Below are 21,893 nucleotides of genomic sequence, written 5' to 3' on the forward strand. Positions count from 1 at the left end.
TAGGGCAGGATGAAAGCAGGAAGGGAAGAGAAGAGGCCTGCTGCCTCCACACGCAGCAGCCTGGAGCTTTCCTTCACTCCCCAGCCCCCAGTCTCTGTGTTCTGGATGCATCTGAGGGCAAATCCAAGGGCCTGATCCTGGCATAGTTCTGATGGGAGGAAGCTTCCTGCAGACACTCCCTGCTCTCAGCAAGGTACACCCTCCTTCTAACCACTACATGCCCAGCACCTTCACATCACCCTGGGCCTTCAGAAACTATTCTGCAAGTTGGGGAGCCTGGGTGGCTTAGTCGGTTGAGCGTCCGACTTTTGCTTAGGTCATGATCTCACGGTTCATGGGTTCGGGCCCCGCGTCAGGCTCTGTGCTGACTGCCAGCTCGGAGCCTGGAGCCTGTTTCAGTCTGTGACTCCCTCTCTCTCTGACCCTCCCCTGCTCACGCTGTCTCTCTCTCTCTCCTAGAAATAAATAAAAATATTAAAAAAAAAAAAAGAAACTATTCTGCAAGTAAATAATCCAGATGAAGATATAATCGAATCAATGTGCTCCCACCCAGTGCTGTATTTTCATTTTTGAAAACGAAAAGGGTAATGTTTTTAATCTGCAGAGATATACTGATAACATCGGGATTTATAAACCCTGAGTACCCACATTGAAAGATGGAGGGAGAGGGGAGCCTGAGTGGCTCAGTAGGTTAAGTATCCCACTTTGGCTCAGGTCATGATTTCATGGTATGTGAATTCAAGCCCTGCGTTTGGCTCTGTGGTAACAGCTCAGAGCCTGGAGCCTGCTTCGGATTCTGTGTCTCTCCCTCTCTTTTCCCCTCCCTGCGCTCTCTCTCTCAAAATTGGATAAGCATTAAAAAATAATAATAAAATAATTTTTTTTTTAAAGATGGAGGAGGAAGAAGACAGATCTAGGTAATCTCTCCTCTCACCACCAAATCCACACATTATATCCATCCAGTTCGGTGAAGCTTTGCCATAAAGTCAGAAACCTGAAAATTTGTAAATAAATCCTTTTTCTCAATGTGGATTCCCAAGTCAGTATTCTGAAAGTGTGCCCTGAAGAAACATCCGTACCCACATATACTACAGCCTCTTAGAGCTTCAAAATGCATGTTAAAAGTTCTGAGAAACTGTCTAGTAAAAAAGTTTAACTTTTTTAACCCAATTTTTCCCAAATTTCTTCAGTTTGGACACCTTTCCCCTAAGTACTGCCCAGGAGCATGGCAGGCAAGCAGTATACTATGGTGTATACATTTTGATAAATTCTACATCCATTTTTTAAAATTCAAATCTTGTTTCCTTGTTGATTTACTGCATCATTTCAGAAAGCTTTCTCTCTTTCCTTCTGTTGGCTCTACCTAATATTTTTAGTTTGAAACTTGATTTCCATACCAAGGTCACAAGTTGACTAGGAGGCCTTCTCTAAAATGGAGAGAATAGTGCTTGGTGAAGTATTTAGCAAAGTGCAGCTTCTCTGAAAAGAAGACTAGCATGGCTCTATGACAGTAACTCTTGGTGCACTCGTTCAGCATTCATTCATTTGTTCATTCACCCCCTCCTCCAGCTTGATTCCAGAAGCACGGTGATAGATACCTGATAGATACCGTCAATGCCAAGGGGAAAACTTCACCATGCTTGTGATAAGTCCTATGACAGAGATAAGAACAGAAAAGCCCCATTTCTTTCTTGAGAGTGGGTGGAGGAAGTAGCAGGTAAAGAAAGGTCAGAGATAGTAGAGATTAGAAAGTTTGGTTGAGGGGCGCCTGGGTGGCTTAGTCGGTTGAGCATCCGACTTTCGCTTAGGTCATGATCTCGCGGTTCGTGGGTTCGAGCCCTGCGTCGGGCTCTGTGCTGACTGCCAGTTCAGAGCCTGGAGCTTGTTTCAGAGTCTGTGACTCCCTCTCTCTCTGACCCTCCCCTGCTCACGCTGTCTCTCTCTCTCTGCTAGAAATAAATAAAACATTTTAAAAAAAAAATTAAAAAAAAAAAAAAAGAAAGTTTGGTTGCAGGTAAGAGGCTCAACTCCAATGAACTTAATTAAGCAAAAGGGAATGTGTGGGGTCATTAATGCTTGAGGCATTTTTTTCATGAGGCAAGGAGGACAGCAGCCCCCATTTCATTCACATCCTTCCAGTAAATGATGACCAAAAGGGCCAAGCGCCTTCTCTAACCCTCTCTGTGTCAGTCAGCCTTAGAGGAGTGCCTGAGGAATGTCTCACCCTCCATCCCCAGACGTACCCTCAGGGTCAGGGCCCCGGGGGCCATTCAGCCTGCAGCTTCTAGGCAGTGGCACAGCTGATCACATCTCTGATTCCATACCATGTGGACAGTGAAATAGAAGACAAAATTCCCATGCGAGCTACAAGGAAGATTGTGCAAAACTTCTGAGTGTGACTTTCAAGATCACCCTTATTGTTTTGTTCTGTTCCAGGTGGTAAGGTGAGAAGCTCACAGGTGTAACTGTATTTTTCTTTTCTTACACATCTTTTCCCTCTGCCCTACATTCACCTTTTCTTCTGAGGGAAAGGTAAAACTACTGCTTTTAAGAGGAACACGTATCTTATAGAATGTACTAACAGGGCATATGTTCAAGAATCAGAAGATCTTGCCTATTCTACTTTTTTTTTCACCCACTTCCTCCAACTCCTATGTCTTAGTATAACATCAGGCACCACTGAGTTCGGATATAGTCCGGCATAAAGAAAAACAGGACCCATAATCTTGTGAAATTGTTCACTCCCCTTCCCCCCAAATTAAAATAAATTTAAATTTAAAAATTCAAATAAGCTGGTAGCTACTTAAAACACACACACACACACACACACACACCTCAGGGGTGCCTGGGTGGCTCAGTCAGTTATGCATCCAACTCTTTGCTTTCTGTTCAGGTCACGATCTCACAGTCATGGGATCAATCCCCATGTTGGTCTCAGCGTAGATCATGGAGATTGCTTGGGATTCTCTCTCTCTCCTTCTTTCTCTGCCTCTCCCCTGCTTGTTCTCTATCTCTTTCAAAATAAACTTAAAAAAAAAAAAAAAAGCCTCAGCATTACAACCAGTTGAGCAATGTTACACACACACATACACACTACTACTACTACTACTACTACTACTACTACTACAATTTGTATGCATGTGCTTACATACACCAGGTTTCTTTAACAATGCACCAAAATTCTTTGGCTTCCTTCAGAGTCCTCAGTAAGGATTCTTGAGCTTTGTCTTCCCAAGGCAAATTTGATTCTAAAATTTCCACTTTAGTGTTTCACCAGTTATGCTCTGGGTACTTTATGAATCAGAATTACCTAGGGAGAGGCTTGTTAAAATGCAGACTCTTGGGCCCCACTCCATTCCAACTGAATCAGAATCTCTCTAGGGACGATGTCCCAGGAGTATTTGTTTTTAAAATTTCCCAAATGATACTTCTGCACCCTAAAATGTAAGAAGCCCTGTTCCATAATTTTGGAGAGTTTTATTAGGATTCCTGAGTTGTGCTGTCAGATATTTCTGTCACTCTAAGGCAGGATAAACTTCTTATGAACTCCATGAACTTTAGTTTGTCAGTAAAATATAATAGCAATCCTCGTGGGCCATGCTCTTTGGAAATTCTGTAACAAAAGAAACTATAAGCATAGTTACAGTACACAGAATTCCTTCAGATTTAAAAATATCTACTCTAGGGGCACCTGGGTGGCTCAGTCAGTTAAGTGTCCAACTCTTGATTTTGGCTCAGGTCATGATCCCACAGGCTCCATGCTGACAGCGAGGGGCCTGCTTAGGATTCTCTCTCTCTCTCTCTCTCTCTCTCTCTCTCCCTGCCTCTCTCTCTCTCAGAATAAATAAATAAACTTAAAAAAAATCTACTCTAAATAGGTCACATATTAATGAGTAGGGCAATTCCATTGTGACAAACTTTTGTGATTATGATGAACAATTCAATGTAATTTTGTTAAAATAGGTACATTATAAGAACTGACATAATTAAAATCCAACTGAAATTAATCACAGTAGAAAAATTTTATGGAAACTCATTATGGTTGTGAGTTTTCTTCGAAATGAACAACTCCCCTCTTCATAAATAGAACTTTGTCTCCAACCAAGAGAAACAATGAAAAGTCAATATACATAATCTGACTCTGCCCACCACTAATACAGTAGAGGCTGTCCACAAACTGCTTGCATTTTATAGCTAGAAGAGCCGTGGGACACCTGGGTGGCTCAGTTGGTTAAGCATCCGACTTTAGCTCAGGTCATTGATCTTGTGCGTCATGAGTTCAAGCACCGCATCAGGCTCTGTGCTGACAGCTCAGTCCGGGAGCCTATTTCGGATTCAGTGTCTCCCTCCCCCACACATGCTGTCTCTCTCAAAAATAAATAAACACTAAAAAAACCTTTTTTAAGTAAAAAAAGATAAAAGAGACTTAGGGATTGTGAACTCCAACCTCCCCCCTCTTAGATTTAGAAACTGAAGACTAAGTCACACTGTCAATGACAGAACAGGAAAAAATAAAATCCAGATGTCCTGATAGCCCAGCCCTTCTCCTTCTAGAGTACAAGTAGCCCCCAACGATACCCAAGCACAGAATCAAATGGTTCGTCAGGAGTGACTGGAAGCAACCATTCTTTTTACATAACAGGTATGCTTTGAAATACAAAGAAAAAGCCACATCAAATGTAAGATTTAAAATAACCTTGAGTTATTCATTCCTTCTCTCCTACAATTCAAGCTACATGGTAGAAACGTTTGAAAAACCCACTGCTGTTCCAACTTCTCTACCAAAATCTGACAAATTAAAAGAGGAGAGAAGATGTGACCCCAAAGTAGTCCTGGGTAATCACCAATACCTATCCAGACTGATCCAGTGTCGTTGAGAATAAATCAAGAAAGGCTGCTTAAGCGCTTCTCAGATGATTTACTAAACATATGCTATAGGTCTGTACTTGGGTTTCATTTATGCATTCTGTTATTCAATAGATATAGACTGAGTACCTACCAGGAGCTAGAAGCTACGACATGTTCTAGCAATATCATTACAATGTGTTATATTACAGACTACAGAATCAGGTGTCATGGGCACAGACTCAGCTAGGTTGTGTCAGAGAAGGTGCTACAGTGAAAATGACATTGAGCTAAGTCTTAAAAGACAAGCAGGGGTTTCACTAATGGATATGGGAAAGGAAGAGAAAATCATCCCAGGCAAATGGACAGCATAGGAAGAGGTATGAAAGAGAGGTATGAAGACACCAAGCAACCAGTTGGAGAGAGGGATACAAAAAAGAAAGACAGTATTATAGACATAAGCTTTGTTTTTTGCACCATCTAGCACAATGTGGGGAAAGCCAATTTTTTTTTAAACAGTAATTTTTAAAAATCTACCTTCCTTGGGCCAAAAACTCACAAAAGACTACATACTGGTGACTGAGACAGTCTGACCTTGAGAGTTGTTTCAAAAAAGAAAGAAGGATATTTGTTCTTTCTTGTCTGTGGAGTCTTAGACACTTTCCAGGGTCTCAAAGTCCACCTCTTCCAGGAAGACTTCTAGGATTTCCAGAGTCCAAACAGAGTCATTGTAAGGGGAGAAAGAAAACTGCTTTAATGATGAAATTAAATAACAGAACTTATGCATTCCCATAGTTAACCATAAAACTGTCTCCTTTCTAAATCCTTGGTATGCAGATCGTATAGTATTTTTTTTACAATATATAAAGAAAAGTGGGTGATAAGTTCAAACAGGTTCCACTACTAAATAACTGTGTGGCTTTGGGGAAGTCACATAACATCATTTTTCTGGTTGCAAACACCCTGCTAGTTCGTTGTGAAGCTTAGACATGATTTAAGGGAGGGTACCTGTCACAGGGTCTACCCTGTAAGGGCCCCCTCCTTGGGGCAGTCACTGTACATTTTCAGAGCACTTTCATTCATTCAACAAATCTTCATTAGAGGCTTAACATGTAGAAGCCAGGAATAGACATATAAATCTGAACTGGATTTTGCTCTCTAGGATGTCACAACCTATAGTAGATATATAGATATGGATCTATATAGATATAGAACAGGCTCAAATAACTATGCTATAAGGAAGAAAGTGGTTACTACCAAGAAAAATATAGAGAAATCGCTTGGTGAGTTGAGAGGTGAGAGATGACTTCTGTGGAGTGAGCTGGTAGGGGAGAAGGGGAAAGGATTTGGGGCTGAGAAGGCAGAAGCATCTGAGCAGGGCCAAGTATCCATCTGCCCCTCTCACAGATGAAACAAGAGAGGTTCCTGGAAGTGGCAACATTCACCCAACTTCACACTCAGTTACAGCAGAGTCAGGGTGAGAATTCAGAACTCCCTACCCCTCGTCCAAAGCATTCACCGTTACCACACTACCTATAACTAGGGCCATTCGCAGATGGAGAGGCCAGGGCAGGCCAGGGGAAGCAGAAAGGAGGGGATGGGGTCGCCGGCCACGATCCCAGGTCGAGGCAGAGCAGAGTCTCAGCCGCGGAGGGCGGGCGACACGGGGCGGGGTGGGGGTGGGAGGGGAGGCCAAGGGGCGGGGAGGCGGGGAGAGGGGCGCGTGCTGCACTCCGGGGCTGGCCGGGGCATCCGCCCAGCAGCTACAGCCCGCGCTGAGGCTCGCCAGCCATGCGGCGGCGGTTCCCCGCGGTGCGGCCGCTGCTGGCGCCGCTGCTGCTGGCGCTGCTGCTGGCGCCGCGGGCGCTTCCCCGGGCGCACTGCCCGGAGCCCTGCAGCTGCCCGCCCGACGGCGCCCTGCGCTGCCCCGGCCCGCGGGCCGGCCTCACCCGACTGTGAGTACGCGGCGCCCCGCTACGGGACCCTCGCTCGCTCCTCGCTCCGGGCCACCTTGCTTCCCTACTCTTTGGCTCCGTTTACCTGGAAGCTTGGAGAAAAAGGCTGCGCCCTGTCAAACTCCGCCACCTTTTAGAGTGATGAGAATGCAGAGCTTGGGGACTTGTCTTTGCCATCCCGTGCCATGCGCGCCTTGGGTTGGGACCCCTCCTGCTGGCACATCCCCGGCCCCTGGCGGCCCCAGGCCCACGATTTCCCCCAGTGGGGCTGCGGCAAGGGCGTGGAATTGCCCAGAAGCCACGAGAGAAGGCCTGCTCCCCGCCGCTGCTGGAAGGGGACAGGGTGTGATGCTCCTCGGTCAAGCAGCTGTCTCTGTCTGCAGAAGTGGAAAGTGGTCTTGACCTTTGTGCTAGCCAGGTTGGTGAAGGTTACTGTGACCCTGGCTAGCTGTGCTCCACTAGGAATGGGGTGGTCAGGCCCTTATGGCAAGGGGTGACCGAGTCACTCAACCCGCATTGCTGGTTAGCCCGCCGCCTCCCCTAACCAGTGCCCAGGTACACATTAGGAGGCCTAGGAGCCACCGCTCTACCCCTTCTCAGTCGTATTTGCATTTCAATCCGGTCGTCCGTTCAAGGTATGCCTCATGTCACACCACCGAGGCCTCCACGTTTACAAAGGGGATCACAGAGGAGGTTAAAAGAATCACATACTCAGCAAGTAGGGGAGGGAAATTGTTTGCTGAAGTGATGGGGTGAAGAGAGGAGGGGCCTTCTGTACTAGTGTATCAGAGTATCCCCTGGTCTCCTTTCTTTGATTTAGAAAAAGGTACCACACAATACATGATTCTATTAGATGAAATGTCCCCATCGACAGAAAGCAGATTAATAGCTGCCAGGTAGGGGTGAAGGCTCAGTGACTGCTAATCCTTGTGGCTTCTGGGGGTAACAAAAATTATTTAAAATTAGACTGTGGTGATGATTGCACAACTTCTCCCTAGATATACTGAAAACCAGTGCGCTGTACACTTTAAACGGCTGAATATTACAGTATATGTAATATACAGTATACAGTATATTATACAGTATATTATATCTCAATAAAGTTGTTAAAAAGAGAAAAGGAAAGAAGAGTACTGTACAAGTAGGTTTTGGTTATGTTCTAGCCATTGGCATTGATGGAATCCCATTCTTGGGGACCAAAGAGGCAACTCCCCTCCCCACTTCCTTGGGTGGCAACAGTCTGTCTCTCCTGAGGGGCTGAGCCTCTCCCCTGAAAAAGTTAGTGGCCTTCAGGGAATGTTTGCAGTGGAGAGATACAGTTTAAAGGCTGAGGGGTTTATATTAATTAGTTGCCATTAATTATCTTGTCAGCTCAGTTCCCTGAAAGTGAGGAACATGCTGAAAGAATTTGTTTCAATCAATCAACAGATTCATGGAAACTGCCTCCCAAGTCCCAGCCCTTGTCCTTCCTTCTCTGACAAAACTCCCCTCTTGCTCTTATGAATGATGGTGCCACTAACTGCCTTCCTCACTCACTCAGTACTTATCACAGAGATTTCAAGAAACTGAGATCCAAAGAGATGGAATAACCTGGCCAAAGGTCCCCTTTTGCTATTGAGTAGCAAAGACAGGAATTCATCTGTTAATTGTGTTTTTATATGTGCTTGTCTTTGTAAGAAAGTTACCCTTTCCTAAACACACACACACACACACACACACACACACATAAATGTACATATACATATACATATACATACACATACATATACATACGTATGTATATACATTCTCAGGTCCTCTCAGATTCAGCTTTTCACTGAACTTTCTCAACAATTCCTGCTGCCAAACCAAGTGGAACCTCTTTCCTGGAGACAGCTGAAGTGAAAAGTACAAGACAAAACAAATTCTCCCACCGCCCCACAGCAGTTTAGAGAAACCTAGAACCCCTCAAAAAGATTTTAGGGGGTTGGAGGTAGAGGTGGGAGGCAAGCACAGTAGAAGAAATGCTAGCACGCCGACACTGGCTAGTCCCGCTCCCAAAAAGGAGCTAGTTGTCCAGGCTCTGCCACCCTTGGCCATCACTGTGGGATTCTGCAGAACCCTTAACTTCCTCCCTTCACATGCACTATCATGGCATCCATATCAAAGAGCATCTTCTAGACATTTAGACACATAAGGTCAGCAAGCATGCTGCCCCTAACGAGGTAAGGCTTCCTGAGAAGCAGATAATTAAGAGATGACCTTCTCCTTTTGGGTGAGAACTCTATGGGCACAATAAAGTGACCTCAACATCCATGTGCCAAGAGAAATACGTAAGAAAGGATAGGAGGGTAGTTGTTTTAAAGCAGTGTTACTCAAAGTGTGGTCCTAGACCAGCAGCATTAGCATCACCTGGGAAATGTCAGACATGCACACTTGGGCCCCACCCCCAATCTACTGAGCCTGAAACTGTGAGGCTGTAGTGCAACAGCTGGTGTTTTAACAAGATCCCCGAGTAGTTGTGGTGCATGCGAAAGTTTGAGAATCAAGATATTGCTCTCCATAAAGAATATAATCTTGTGGAAAGCAAGAGTAGGTTTTAAACTTCCTGTGCCATATACTTCCCTTCTCCATGCACTGCCCCCCCCCGCCCTCTCCACAAACATACAAAATACGTGCAAAAGGCAACTACGATCAAATTAAAGCCCCAAACTCTGATACCTATGGAAAATATGCAGGATTGAGAAAAAGTTTTCTTTTTGTCTTCAAAGAGGAATAAGGGAGAGAATCCATGGAGAAGGACAGACTGAAGACACAAGGGAGGGGGAAGAATAATATTTGGTGAAGTGAGGGTGGGAGGACAGTGCCAGTCTCAGGTCATAGAAGAGGGTTCATCCTAGGGAGAGGGATACTTCTGAGTCCTGGGGAAGAAGACTGTGGATAAGGTGTTAACTTATCATTGAGGCAGAAGACAGGAAAATTAACAGCTTCATACTGAAGCTTGATGATGAATGAATGATGGTAAACACTAATCACAATATAGAAAAAAATGCTATGGGTAACAAATTATGGGAGTTCATAAAGAGGAGAGAGCCAAAATTATGAAATAAGACACCCAGAAGAGATGTGGTCTTGCATGAAGTCATGCACAGCATCTGACTCTGAAGAAAGAAGTTTCTGGGGGTTGGAGGAGACAAGCACAGCACAGCATTTTAGACTTCATCATTGTCCCCTCAGTAGATGCTAGTTTATATTTTAATCATTCCAGGCCTTGGTAGTCCTGCCTTGTAAGATTTTACCTAAAGTCCACTATTTTGGTTTTAACAAGGGGGAGAAAAGGAACATGGAGTATAATTATTTGTCATTGACAAGCCCACTGTTTGCACATTTTGAAAATGGCACTGTTCCATCATTCATATCTTTCTACACTTTCCATGTTTTATTAAACACTTAGTTATTTAAAATCTAAAATATGATATAAAAAGTAGGCTCCCACATGCTGACTCATTTTTATTTGGGGGGGGAGCAAAAGAAAAAAAATTATTTAAAACATTTCCTTTTCCTTTTCTTATTAGTTTTCAGGCGAGTGGAAGAAGAGGGGAAAAAAAATTCTCACCTTGCCCATGGTTATATAAAGATCTTTGTCTCTATGACAACAGAAAGGTTGATCTTCTTGATATGGAAACAGCTTCTGAAAAATCTGTTAGTAAGAAAATGCTAATAATAATAATTGCAATTTATTTTTTGCATGTTGTGCCTACTGAACAGAGATTAAACTTTAAACTTAATTATAAGACACAGTCCAGAGACTTTGGAAGGATAAAATCTACTGTATCTATCAATCCAGAGTTACAGGAAGATGTTAGTCTCCTGACTTGTTTCCTGAATGTTTTTCTCCACCTTCAGTGGAAATCAGGGTCCAGAACAGTGTTCAGTGCTGTTGAGGAGGAGGGCATGGCCCCAGTCCTTGAGAAGCCCATGGTCTAGGTAGAAACACATGTAAGAGACCGATGTGGGCAGGGAGAGAGGCAACAGGGTCTAGGAATTCAGGATGCAGAGCAATTACTATGGACTAAAATCTCCAAGGGAAGGCATCATGGGCAAAGGGTTATGGGGCTGAACCTTGAAGGAGAGAAAAGAAGAAAGTCTTGGTGGAAGAACCACAGGTTAGAGTAGATTCAGATTCCTAGCTGAGTAGAAAAGTATAAAGTTGAATGGATTCTTCCCTTTTCAAGCCTCTCCCAGGCTTTTTGGAGAATTTTTTAAGGGAAAACATAAGTCATCATAAATATTTGATTACATTACCTAGAGGGCTGTGCAAAAAGAAAAAAAATCTCAATAGATAGTTCTTGACTTACAGATTTTCCATCAGAGTCATTATTGGACAGTTGATTCCAAAGGCATGCAGTAAAAATCATGATTTGGAGTCACTTTGCCATGAAGCTCCCCCCAGTGACTTGCATGTACCCCACCATAAGGTAAGCATTTATTCAAAATAAACCTCTTCAGCCAGAGCAGGGTATCTCAGCCGCAGCAAAATTGACATCTGGGGCCAAGTAATCATGTGTTGTGGAGGGCTGTCATGTACACCAATGGGATGCTTGGTGGCGGCCCTGGCCTCCACCCACTAGACGCCAGAAGCACTGCCCTCCCAAATTATGACCACCAAAAATGTCTCTAGACATTTGCCAAATGCTCCTGAGGCAGCAAAATCCACTCCCCACCCTTGGTTTGGAATCACTGTGCTAAAGTGAGAACCACTTGAAGAGGTCTTATTCAACTTAGGAATCCCCAAATTCCATGGGTATTATGATCAACATGGCTCTGAACTATGATTATCAAACTAAGCAGGAAGCTGAATAGGAACAATGAACCAATGCAAAAGCAAATATAATATATATATATATTAGTTGGGATGTACTACATCTAAATGTCATTTTAAAAATCTCCATCCTGGGGGTGCCTGGGTGACTCAGTTCGTTGAGTATCCATCTTCGGCTCAGGTCATGATCTCATGGCTTGTGAGTTCAAGCCTCACATGGGGCTCTGTGCTGACAGCTCAGAGCCTGGAGCCTGCTTCAGATTCTGTGTCCCTCTTTTGCTCTGCCCCTCCCTTGCTCATGCTCTCTCTCTCTCTCTCTCTCTCTCGCTCTCTCTCTCTCTCTCTTTGTCTCTCTCTTTCTCTCTCAAGAACAAATAAAACATTAAAAAAAATTTTTTTAAATCTCCATCCTAGAGGATGGGGAGGTGAGGAGGTGCTATATATCCTAGAGGATGGGGAGGTGAAGGTAGTGGAGGGAGCTGTGTTATATCAGCATCTATGCTCCAGATTTTGCAGACCCCCAGTCTGTCCTTTGAATGGGCATAGTGCCCATATCGGCTTCAGAGAAGCAAGAGTGGAAGCTAACCCATATAGGTATGACCCATCCAAATTGTTTTAGTTTTTGTTATTTGTTTGTTTTAACTCACTCATTACAGAAAAAGCCATCCTTAGCCCAGGATCCATTAAAACAAACCAAAACAACCACCCAGAGAGCCTGTAGTGAGACCCATGGGTTCTCAGTCCAGGACACAAGGACATGGAGAAGACTACCAAGTTCTTACAAGTACAACATCTTGGCCCTGCCCTCAGCTTCCCTGCAGTTTGGCCTGATGATCACACACACACACACACACACACACACACACACACACACACAATCCCAGAATTCATAAAGCTTGCATCCCAACACCACTTCCCCCACACACCCAACCAAAGCAAAGGCCCAAGGTAGAGGTTGATCTTGAACCTCAGTTCTGACTTGGCATTGCCAGCTATATGTTCAAGGCAATTCTTCAACTTGGCTGTGCCTATAAACAGACTCCTCGGGGGAAGCTTTGCAAGCACCAGATTTTAGTAGTTTAAAAAATCATCCTTTTGGGGACAGTGAATGACGGCCCCTAGCAGGACACTAAAAAAGCAAGCAACAGAGTTCCCAAAATCTCAATGGAAGTATAGAGCCAAACAGGTTCACACAACCAATTCCTCTGGCATCAGACCCAGGTCCCCCCTTGGGGAGCAACAATTCCTTGAGGGTTTTTTCTGCCTTATTATTTTTTTTTCAAAAGCAGTAAGTCCAATTAATTCAGGGCTCCATTTCTTCTCCTTCACTCTTCTATCTTCCTCCCAAGCCTCTCAATTTGGCTTCTTTTTCATGTCTTGAAATGAGGCACAAAAGCTTTTTTTCCAAAATGTAATCTCTCAGAGTAGCTGCACCAGACGGTGTCTTGGCCATGTACAACTGTCACCTTACAGATGGGATTTTAAAGTCCTATGAGTCATGGTGATAGAGAGAGACCCTGCTGCTCATTTCCAGACCCAAAGGGGCTGGCTCCGTGGGAGCATATGTATTCTGTTCTGGAAGCTGCCCTTGGTGTGCAAAAAATCATATTTAATGCAGATTTTAGCAAATTTCTCACCAGCTATTTTTTAAGAGGGGAATTAAAATAATCCCACCCACCAGGCAGGTGGGCTTTCTGACTTGGTAGGCAGCTTCTAGCAGCTTCTCTACATGGTCCTCATTTACTCCTAGCTTCTGCCTCACTGGGAGATGACACCCCCTCCCAGCCAGCAAACCATGCACAGCTGCCTCTGCGTGGTCATGAACCATCGCTCTTTAATGCCACTTGAGCCAAACTCAGAAAAGTCCAATTTATAAGTAAAACGCAACTTTCAGAAAGAAGGTTTTTTTTCTTCCTCCTGCTGCCGTTACATTTGCCCTTGACTCTGATGAAATCAGGTGACTCCTGGGTTCCTAATTCTACCTCATGAGCAGCAGCAGACAGCATTCCTGAGCCCACAGGGGTAGTAAGGCTGCTCTGGAAGGACAAGGTCAGGTCCAGCGCAGACCTCAAATCATCTGAATTGAGCAATAGGACAAAGACCAGGCAGACCTGAGTTCTAGCACAAGGTCCCCTTTCCCTAATTTGCACTGTGGGCTCCCGCTAGTGATAAAATCTCTGTGCTGTCTATAAGAGGGGCACAATGGTTCCTGCCCCTGAGTGGGGCTGACTGTGGTGAAGATACACAAGATGGCAGAGCCAACAGTACCGGGAAATAAAGGTTCCACAGAACTACAAAGTATTATTGTAACAATCTGATGCTACAGGGAAGACTACAAACCCACAGCTGGTGTATGAGGTTGAACAGAAACTACATATCATCCAAGGGGCAGTCTTGATGGAATGGTTTTGTTCCTGAGAGGTGTTAATTAGAGAAAATGACCCACTAGGTCTTCTCAACCTGGAAGGTGAATAAGTTAGAATCCCAAAATAGCAGAGCTCATTATTGCCTGCAGTCTGATAGGCTAGTCTTTTCAGGCCAGGCTGAGCTGCCTTTGAAACATGCCCCCTAACACCTGATTATAGGCTCTTTTCTATCATTCCACTGGATTAGAAGATAATGTCTCTGTAGCTAAAGCATCTGAGCCTAATCTGTTCCCCTTTCCCCCACCCTAAGCCTGGGGCTGACACACAGAAAACCCTCAGGCCACACCTGTTGACCATCGGGACACACCATACTGAAATGCACAGGACAACGTGTAGAATCCGTACACACTGCCCCTGGCCTCCAAGAGCTCCTAGTCTTCGGCCATGGGAGAGAGATGTCTAGTTCTCAGATGGCTGCAGGGAAATGCAGGAGGTGATAAACAAAGTCTGGCAGGAGTTTAGGAGGAGACATCCCTTCTAGTCTGAGTAATGAAGAAACCTCGGTGGAGGCATCACTTGAGCTGTAGATCTTTAAACCTTGCTCTCTATGGCAGCAGCCAGGCCAATATGGTTATCCACAAAGCTCAATCCTGGTCTTTGACACCAACTTGGGCCACTGGGGAATCACGACTCAGAGCCTTTGCTCTCTCACTGACCACCAGCACACACCCTACGTTATGGATCCCCAATGGAACAGGATTACTTCCCCCAGAAAATCTTGGGTGGGACTCTGATTAAGGCTTTTCTTATTTGTAAGCACCAGAAATCCACTCTGGCAAATTTAATCATAAAAGGTTAACCTGATAGAAGAATAAGGAGGTAGAAGGATGTGGCAAGATCCAGAGAGAATGTGGCATTTTAGCAGCAAGAGGTCAGTTCCCTTTTCTCTAGGTTCCACCTTTACAGTGAATCAGCAGCTTCTTGGAGTCTTGCCTATGACAAGTTTTAAATTCCTAAGAAAGAGAATCTGATTGCCTCAGGCCCCACCCCCAAGGCAAGAGCATAGGGACACTCAATGAGATGCTCCACCTGGATGCAACCAGCCAGGAGGTGACTCTAAAGAAGGGGCATTTTGGGGGCGCCTGAGTGGTTCAGTCAGTTGAGCATCCAACTTCAGCTCAGGTCATGAGCTCATAGTTCATGAGTTCCCTGCTGTCAGTGCAGAGCCCGCTTCAGCTCCTCTGTCCCCCACTCCCTCTGTCCCTCCCTTGCTCAAGCGCTCTCTCAAAAATAAATAAACATTTAAAAAAGGGGGTGGCAGTTTTGAGCTAGGCAACCACACAAATTGGTGTCCACCAGACTGCTGAGGAGTTAATGAAAACTGAAGGCACACATGCCAGTAATTTCAGGCACTTAAAATCCATCCTCAGATTAATTAGAAGTACGTAGTATTTCGGTTGCAACTAGCTTTTACAGGCTCACTTTACAAAATAAACTTTTTGGGGCACCTGGGTAGGTCAGTCAGTTAAGTGCTCGGCTTCTGATCAGGTCATAATCTCAGTTTGTGGGTTCGAGCCCCACATCCAGTTCTGTGCTGACAGCTCAGCGTCTGGAGCCTGCTTTGGATGCTGTGTCTCCCTCTCTCTCTCTATCCCTCCCCTACTCATGCACGCACGTGTGCTCTCTCTCTCTCTCTCAAAAATAAATAATAAACATTTAAAAAAAAGTTTTTAAGTATCTGGAACAGGAGCTTGTAATGGAAGAGTTTCCTGAAGCATATCTGCGATGTCACTGTCCTGACAACATAATATTCTCTGCTTCTAAAAAATACTTTTGAGAAATTATTACAGATGATGCCGACATTCCCTGAGGAGAATCCAACATGCAGTTTTATTTACCAGAGTTAGTCTTGTCATGTTATGTTATTGCTAGAAGAATTCCGTTCAGGGGGTAACAATTGGGTTATTTTGCTTGTGTCTTTAGAAACTTTAAATGGGTATTGAGTAAGGGCTTAGATGTGTTTACCATTTTCCTCTGAGGCTTTATATTTTTAATTTAGTTGTTGCACAAATGACTTGGAAAATCCATTATCCAGGGAATCTTCTTGAAAATCTTGGTTCACAGTATAATTCATAAACTCCTCACAGCTTCCTGGGTGCTCTGGAAAGTCTGTCTTGGAGCAGAGCCTCTCAAGTTGCACTCTCCACCAGGAGGGTTCCAAAGAACTGAGCTTTTTAAAATCAATGAGCAAATGAGAACTCTGCAGAGTGGCTCTCTAGAGTTGCAATATTTAAAAAAAGTTTTTAAACATTTATTTATTTGTGAGAGACAGAGACACAGAGTGTGAGTATGGGAGGGGCAGAGAGAGAAGGAGACACAGAATCCAAAGCAGGCTCCAGGCTCAGAATGAGCTGTTAGCACAGAGCCCGATGCAGAGTTCAAATCCACAAACTGTGAGATCGTGACTTGAGCTGAAGTAGGGATGCTCAACCAACTGAGCCACCCAGGCGCCTCTAAAGTTGCAATATTTGATGAAAGGGTGTTCTTTATCATTTTTTTGAAAGGGCTATCAAGTGACACCTGTAAGAGATACCTGAGCCCAAAAGAAAGGTACCACGTAGGAATACTAACCTTCCCTCTCAGGTGTCCTATCTATAATCAGCAGAGAGTCAAGTGTCAGGGACAAGTCACAGATATTTTATAAAGTGTGACCCATGACAAATAGAAGAGTCCATTCCAAAGTACTGAACCCACCCTACCCCCACCCCCACTAATCCCCGACCCAGGAAGTTAGAGTTGTCACTAGATGCAGCCGGGGTAGCTTGAATCTTTCACAGTAAGTGAATTATGAATACTTACTGTGTTCTTATCTTGTACTAGATGCTGTATTAGAATCATAAATATTTCCTTATTTAGTCCCAAAAACCTCTGAGGTAGTTAGTATCATTTTATAGATGCGAATGAAGCTATGATTGGAGGCCAGGCATTCTGGTCCCAGAGTCTGTACTCTTCACTGCCCCACTATGCTGCTTATAGAGAGAAGGCACATGCAATCGGTGATGAAGGCATATTCTACAAAGTATATAGCACCTAAGAGAGACCTTTAACGAGGGGTAGAATGTGACAGCAGAAAAGGGTGTGTGTTCCTGATGGCGGGGACAGTGTGAATGAAGGCAGAAAAGGGTGAGGCAAGTTCAGGAAGTACAGTAGCCTGATTTATCCAGGATGGCAAAGTCCAGTAAAAATATAAGGTCAGTCACGTGTGTAATTTTCATTTTCTAACAGCCACACTTAAAAAGTTTTTAAAGGGTGCAATTTTAACGACACGTTTTGTTTAATCCAAGTGTACAAAATATTATCATTTCAACGTTGAATCAGTATAAAAGTTATTAAGGAGATACTTTATATTCCTTTTTCTTGCCAAGTCTTCAACACCTTGTGTGTATGGTACATGTACAGTGCATCTCGATTTGGGCTGTATTTCAAGCACTCAGTGGCCACTTTATGGCTGGTGGCTGCCTGATGGAGCAGCACAAGTTTACCGTATGGGTTACGTGAGGGGAACAGTGGGTGACAGGACTGACAAACGAAGTTTGAAGCCATATTTGGAGGGCCTGAATGCAGGGATGAGGCATTTGTAGAGAGTGGACAGGCCAAGGGGAGGCACAGAAGATTAACCGAGTATAAGAGTAACATGGTGGGAGTTATCAGGAAGATTAATCTGGCCTGGTTAGGGGAAACCAAGGATGGGCTCAGAGGAAACCAACTCAAGGACTGTAGAATAGTCAGGGTGGAGAAAAGAATGCCCAAGTAAAGTGGCAGTGAGAAAGGAATAAAGGCTGGAAGCAAGAGACAGTATGAAAGGTAGAATCTACCAGAGATGGGGTGTTCAATGGTAGACAGAGGAAATATTCATAAGGTACCTGGTAAATTCTCAAATAACAGTACAAGAAAAAAAAAACTGAGTAGTCGTTCTTGCTGAGGAGGACAGGGGAAAGAAAGAAACCCCAGCCTGGTAGTCCCATGGAGGAACAGGAATTTGAGCAGCGTCTTTGAAGTTTAAGACTCTGAGCACATCCCTCAAGAAACTGATTGTCCCATCGGAAGCCTAGGTTTTTGCAAGAGAACCAGATGACTGTGTAGCAGAGTGTATCAACAACCCCCGAAAGAGACAGCACTGATGTGCTTTGTTTGGGGAAGGACACAGCACCGGAGCAGGGATGAAGTGATCTATGTTCTGGTCCAGATCTGCCACTGAACTGCCACGTGGTTTCAGGGAAATCATTTCATTTTCCTTAAGATTCCTTGTCTGTAAAGTGAGGGGTTAGACCAAACCACCTGCAAGCAGCCTTTTCACTCTGAGTGCTTGAGTGTAAGACAGTGTTAAGAGGAGTAGTCAAACAATGAAAACCACCTGGACGTTTTTTTAATGTTTATTTATTTGTGTGTGTGTTTGTGTGTGTGTGAGAGACAGAGACAGAGAGACAGAACGCAAGCAGGGGAGGGGCAGAGAGGGGGGTCGGACAGAGGATCTGAAGTGGGCTCTGCCTTGTCAGCGCAGAGCCTGACTTGGGGCTCAAACTCACAAACCGTGAGATCATGACCTGAGCTGGAGACCTGTGCTTAACCGGCTGAGCCACCCAGGCGCCCCTGGACGTATTTTAAGAAGCATTCCAAATTATCTGATATAAAACTGAACAAATTGCATGTCCATCTAAACTGACTTCATATTTCAGGTAACATTGACATCTCAGCTCCCTCTAGGTAAATGCTGAAGACAAGAGGCTAATAAATGAAGACCTACCAGTAATGAAGTTACCAAGTAGATCAATGCATTTGAAAATGCAATGATTTGAAATCATTTGGAAAGGGGAAAGCCATTTTTATTTCATTCCAAGATGAAAGCAAGTTTATTATAATTATTGAGCAGCTCTGAAAACAACACAGAAATTCTTAAGTCTCTTGAATTTAGGACAAGTTCTTATGTAAAAAATACAAAAACATTAATATTCTTTTAAATAAAGTAATGCTTCCCTCTCCCACTTCAATGAGTTCATTAGGCAAAAAGGCTTTTTCCTCCCTCTGATTTCGTAGTGTTTTAAAATTCAGGGTGTACAGCTCTAGCAATAAACTAATTGTCTGTGAAAGATGGATGGATGTTTGTAGCTTTCTTAAGTCGATAATATAGATGGCTTTTCTAAACAATTAGGGGGAAGTGAATAAAAATATTTCACTTCTGCTGTGCTGGGCAGAAGGACAGGGAAAGGCTCTGTCTGACAAGATGACCGAGGTCTCCACCCAGTCTCTGGGGACTCTGGATTGGTGCAGGACATTTTCGCTGGCTCTCATCTTCCTCTGGCCATGCTCAGCCCACGTGCTTCAAAGGGTGGTCCTGCCCTGGAAACCCTTATGCAATCTAAGCTCTTAAAATCCAAGGGGAGGTGGGGAACCTACAGTAGTAATCGACTTCATGCAATACCTATCTTTAAAGGGAGAGAGTATGTCAACTGAACTCTTATTTTCCCTTCACCTAGGGAGTTTGCTATTTAAAGGCACCTTCCACGGAATCCTTTTGTAGAATAAAGAACCCTTTGATAATGCAAATGTATCCCAATTGATAGGTTTTTATAAGCAAGGATTTCTAAATCTTGGGTTTCACTGAAGGAGGACACAGCCCTCCTGACTCTGAAATTCTACAGCTAACTTTATTTTGAGAGTTCATTAACAAGCCAGTGAGCTGGACACACGTTCCTTCCAAGGTCATCTGTGTTATTAAACTCAGAAGAAAAAATCAGAGGGCTTCAAGCCCCACCTTTGAGTTTTCTGAAGGCACTAGGAACAATTAAGGAGGACCTGATAATGTGGCATTATCCCTCTTCAAGGTGACTGAGTTTATGTAAGTGCTATTTGCTTATCTGTAAACTGTCCCCTGGTGCGGAGTTCTCGCACAAAGTGCACTGGTGACTTGGCAATTGGGGTTGGCTGGGAAGGGGAGTGAGTCTGGGACCCAGGTGAAAGAGTGGATGAGAAGGAGCTTTGAAAGTGGGATGGCCTTTCTGACCAGTCTGACTTGAGGCAAAGAGGCCAAGCCTTTACCCTGCATGGGCCAGTCACTGGATGCATGCTGCCCGGGAGAAAAGACATGATCTTGGGTGAGGTGGCAACCTTTGGCTGAGGGTAATTCCAGGGGAGCAACTCAGCTAGGAGCTTCAAGCTTCCCTTTCTTCCAGCCTCTGGTGTAATGAGAGCCTCAGTCCTGAGGGGTGATTTTAGCAGCCCACCACAGCATCCTCTACAAGAACTGACCCAGCTGTACTGGGTAGCCTCAGCACAGTCTCCATCTGGGCAGGGGGCCCAGTTTGAAAGTCAGAACCCAGCAGTGAGAGATACCAGGTTGAACCTAACCAGATAGCAACTAGGAACTGTTCTGGGTCAGCAGTGTCTTGTAAGAAGCAGGTATGTAGGAATCAGGATCTGGCGACTGAGGAGAAGGGTGGGCAGGGGCTCCCCTGCTAGATGGACTCTGGGGAGATCAGTCAGGCTGCAGGATAAGGAATCAAGGATAAATAAGCACCAACATGAGGTCGGCGGAAGCAAGTATAATTCAAGATACTGCAGGTGTACTCCTGCCCTCCAAATATTGTTAGGTTTAGTGTAGACAATGCAGAAAGACACAGGACTTCACTAGAGTCACGACCAATCACAGGATTCCAGAACAAGAGTGAGTGCTTAGTTCCAGTGCTAAAGGGATAAAGAATGCTTCTACATTAACTTTAACCCATCACTGGAAGGGTTGGGTACTTTCAGACAGGATTCATGAATAAATGGAGTTTTCATAATGGAGGAAACTGAGGCACGCTTTGCCATCCTGTCTAAGTATTTGTTTCAACATCTGTGGCACAGGTACTTGAGCAAAGTGGAAGCTGGCCATACACTCATGCTGTACCATCCATTCATTTAAAAATCAAAGTTTCAAATCGTAAAAAGAAAGACAGGAAGGAAAGAAGGGAGGGAGGGAGGGAGGGAGAGAGAGGAAAGGGAGAGAGAGAAAGAGAAAGCAAGAAAGCAAGCTGTGAAATGTAAAAAATACAAGTATCTGGATCGGTCCACACATACATGAACTTCCCTCTCATTCACTATTTAGGAGGCAGAGAAAACTCACCATCCCGCAAGCCTCACATTTACCTGGCTCTTTACCACCATCTGAGCTGCATTGTTTGGGAGTGTCACACTCTTTGTCTAGGATATAAAAAGCTCTGCTCCTCTTTTATTTGTCTTTGCTTTATGAATAGCTTTGGTTCCTTTTTTTGACACTGGACAGCAGAGTGGCTGAACTGTCCTTGCCTTTGGTCTTTTTTTCTTCCCAGTTCTCCTTGGCTCCTGCTCTATATCAAATAACATTGATGAGGCCTTTCCACAGAGTTCCTGAAGTTCACAAAATTCTTGGAATACACAAAAAAAGAAGGAAGTGGGGAGGGAAAGAAAGAAAAGGGAACTCAATACATCAAAGCAAATTTTTTTTTTCTTTTTTGTCTCCCAGATGCAGAGGGTTAGGTCAATCACACTTCTTCCTGTTCACGCTGTTTTCAGTTATTTATTTTACCCCCTTCTCTCACTCCCTTTCAATTCACCATCGGCAACCATCCTAATACGTGCTTAGGTGTTTTCCCTTAAAATGTCTAATGTTTGCTGTGCGTGTATTTTAATTCTACAAGTCAGATTTCATATTACTTTCTTATTGCCCTAAGCAGTGTGATTCTAAGATCCACACAGTCTGTTCTCCGTGCCTTTAGACTTTTGCTTCTAATTGTTGACCTATTAGTTAGGTGTGCACTGTCCACACTACCATTCTCTCACTCAGTAATGGACAGTTTGCATCCACAGCCAACTCTCGTGACACAATGCCATGAAGAAAATCCCTACATG

The 21,893-nt window shown here is 44.2% G+C and overlaps 1 protein-coding gene across 1 annotated transcript in view; it reads left to right on the plus strand.

The window, feature by feature from the left end:
• The first annotated feature begins 6,636 nt into the window (after positions 1-6,636).
• Positions 6,637-21,893, plus strand: part of LHCGR (luteinizing hormone/choriogonadotropin receptor) — a 54,063-nt gene continuing 38,806 nt past the window's right edge. The window contains exon 1 of the mRNA XM_039245946.1: positions 6,637-6,800. Within this exon, the coding sequence (XP_039101877.1) occupies positions 6,637-6,800 (164 nt within the window). The remainder of the gene's footprint in view (positions 6,801-21,893) is intronic.

This window comes from Hyaena hyaena, unplaced genomic scaffold (assembly GCF_003009895.1).
Source record: "Hyaena hyaena isolate Hyena2069 unplaced genomic scaffold, ASM300989v1 scaffold_274, whole genome shotgun sequence".
Taxonomy (NCBI): Eukaryota; Metazoa; Chordata; class Mammalia; order Carnivora; family Hyaenidae; genus Hyaena; species Hyaena hyaena.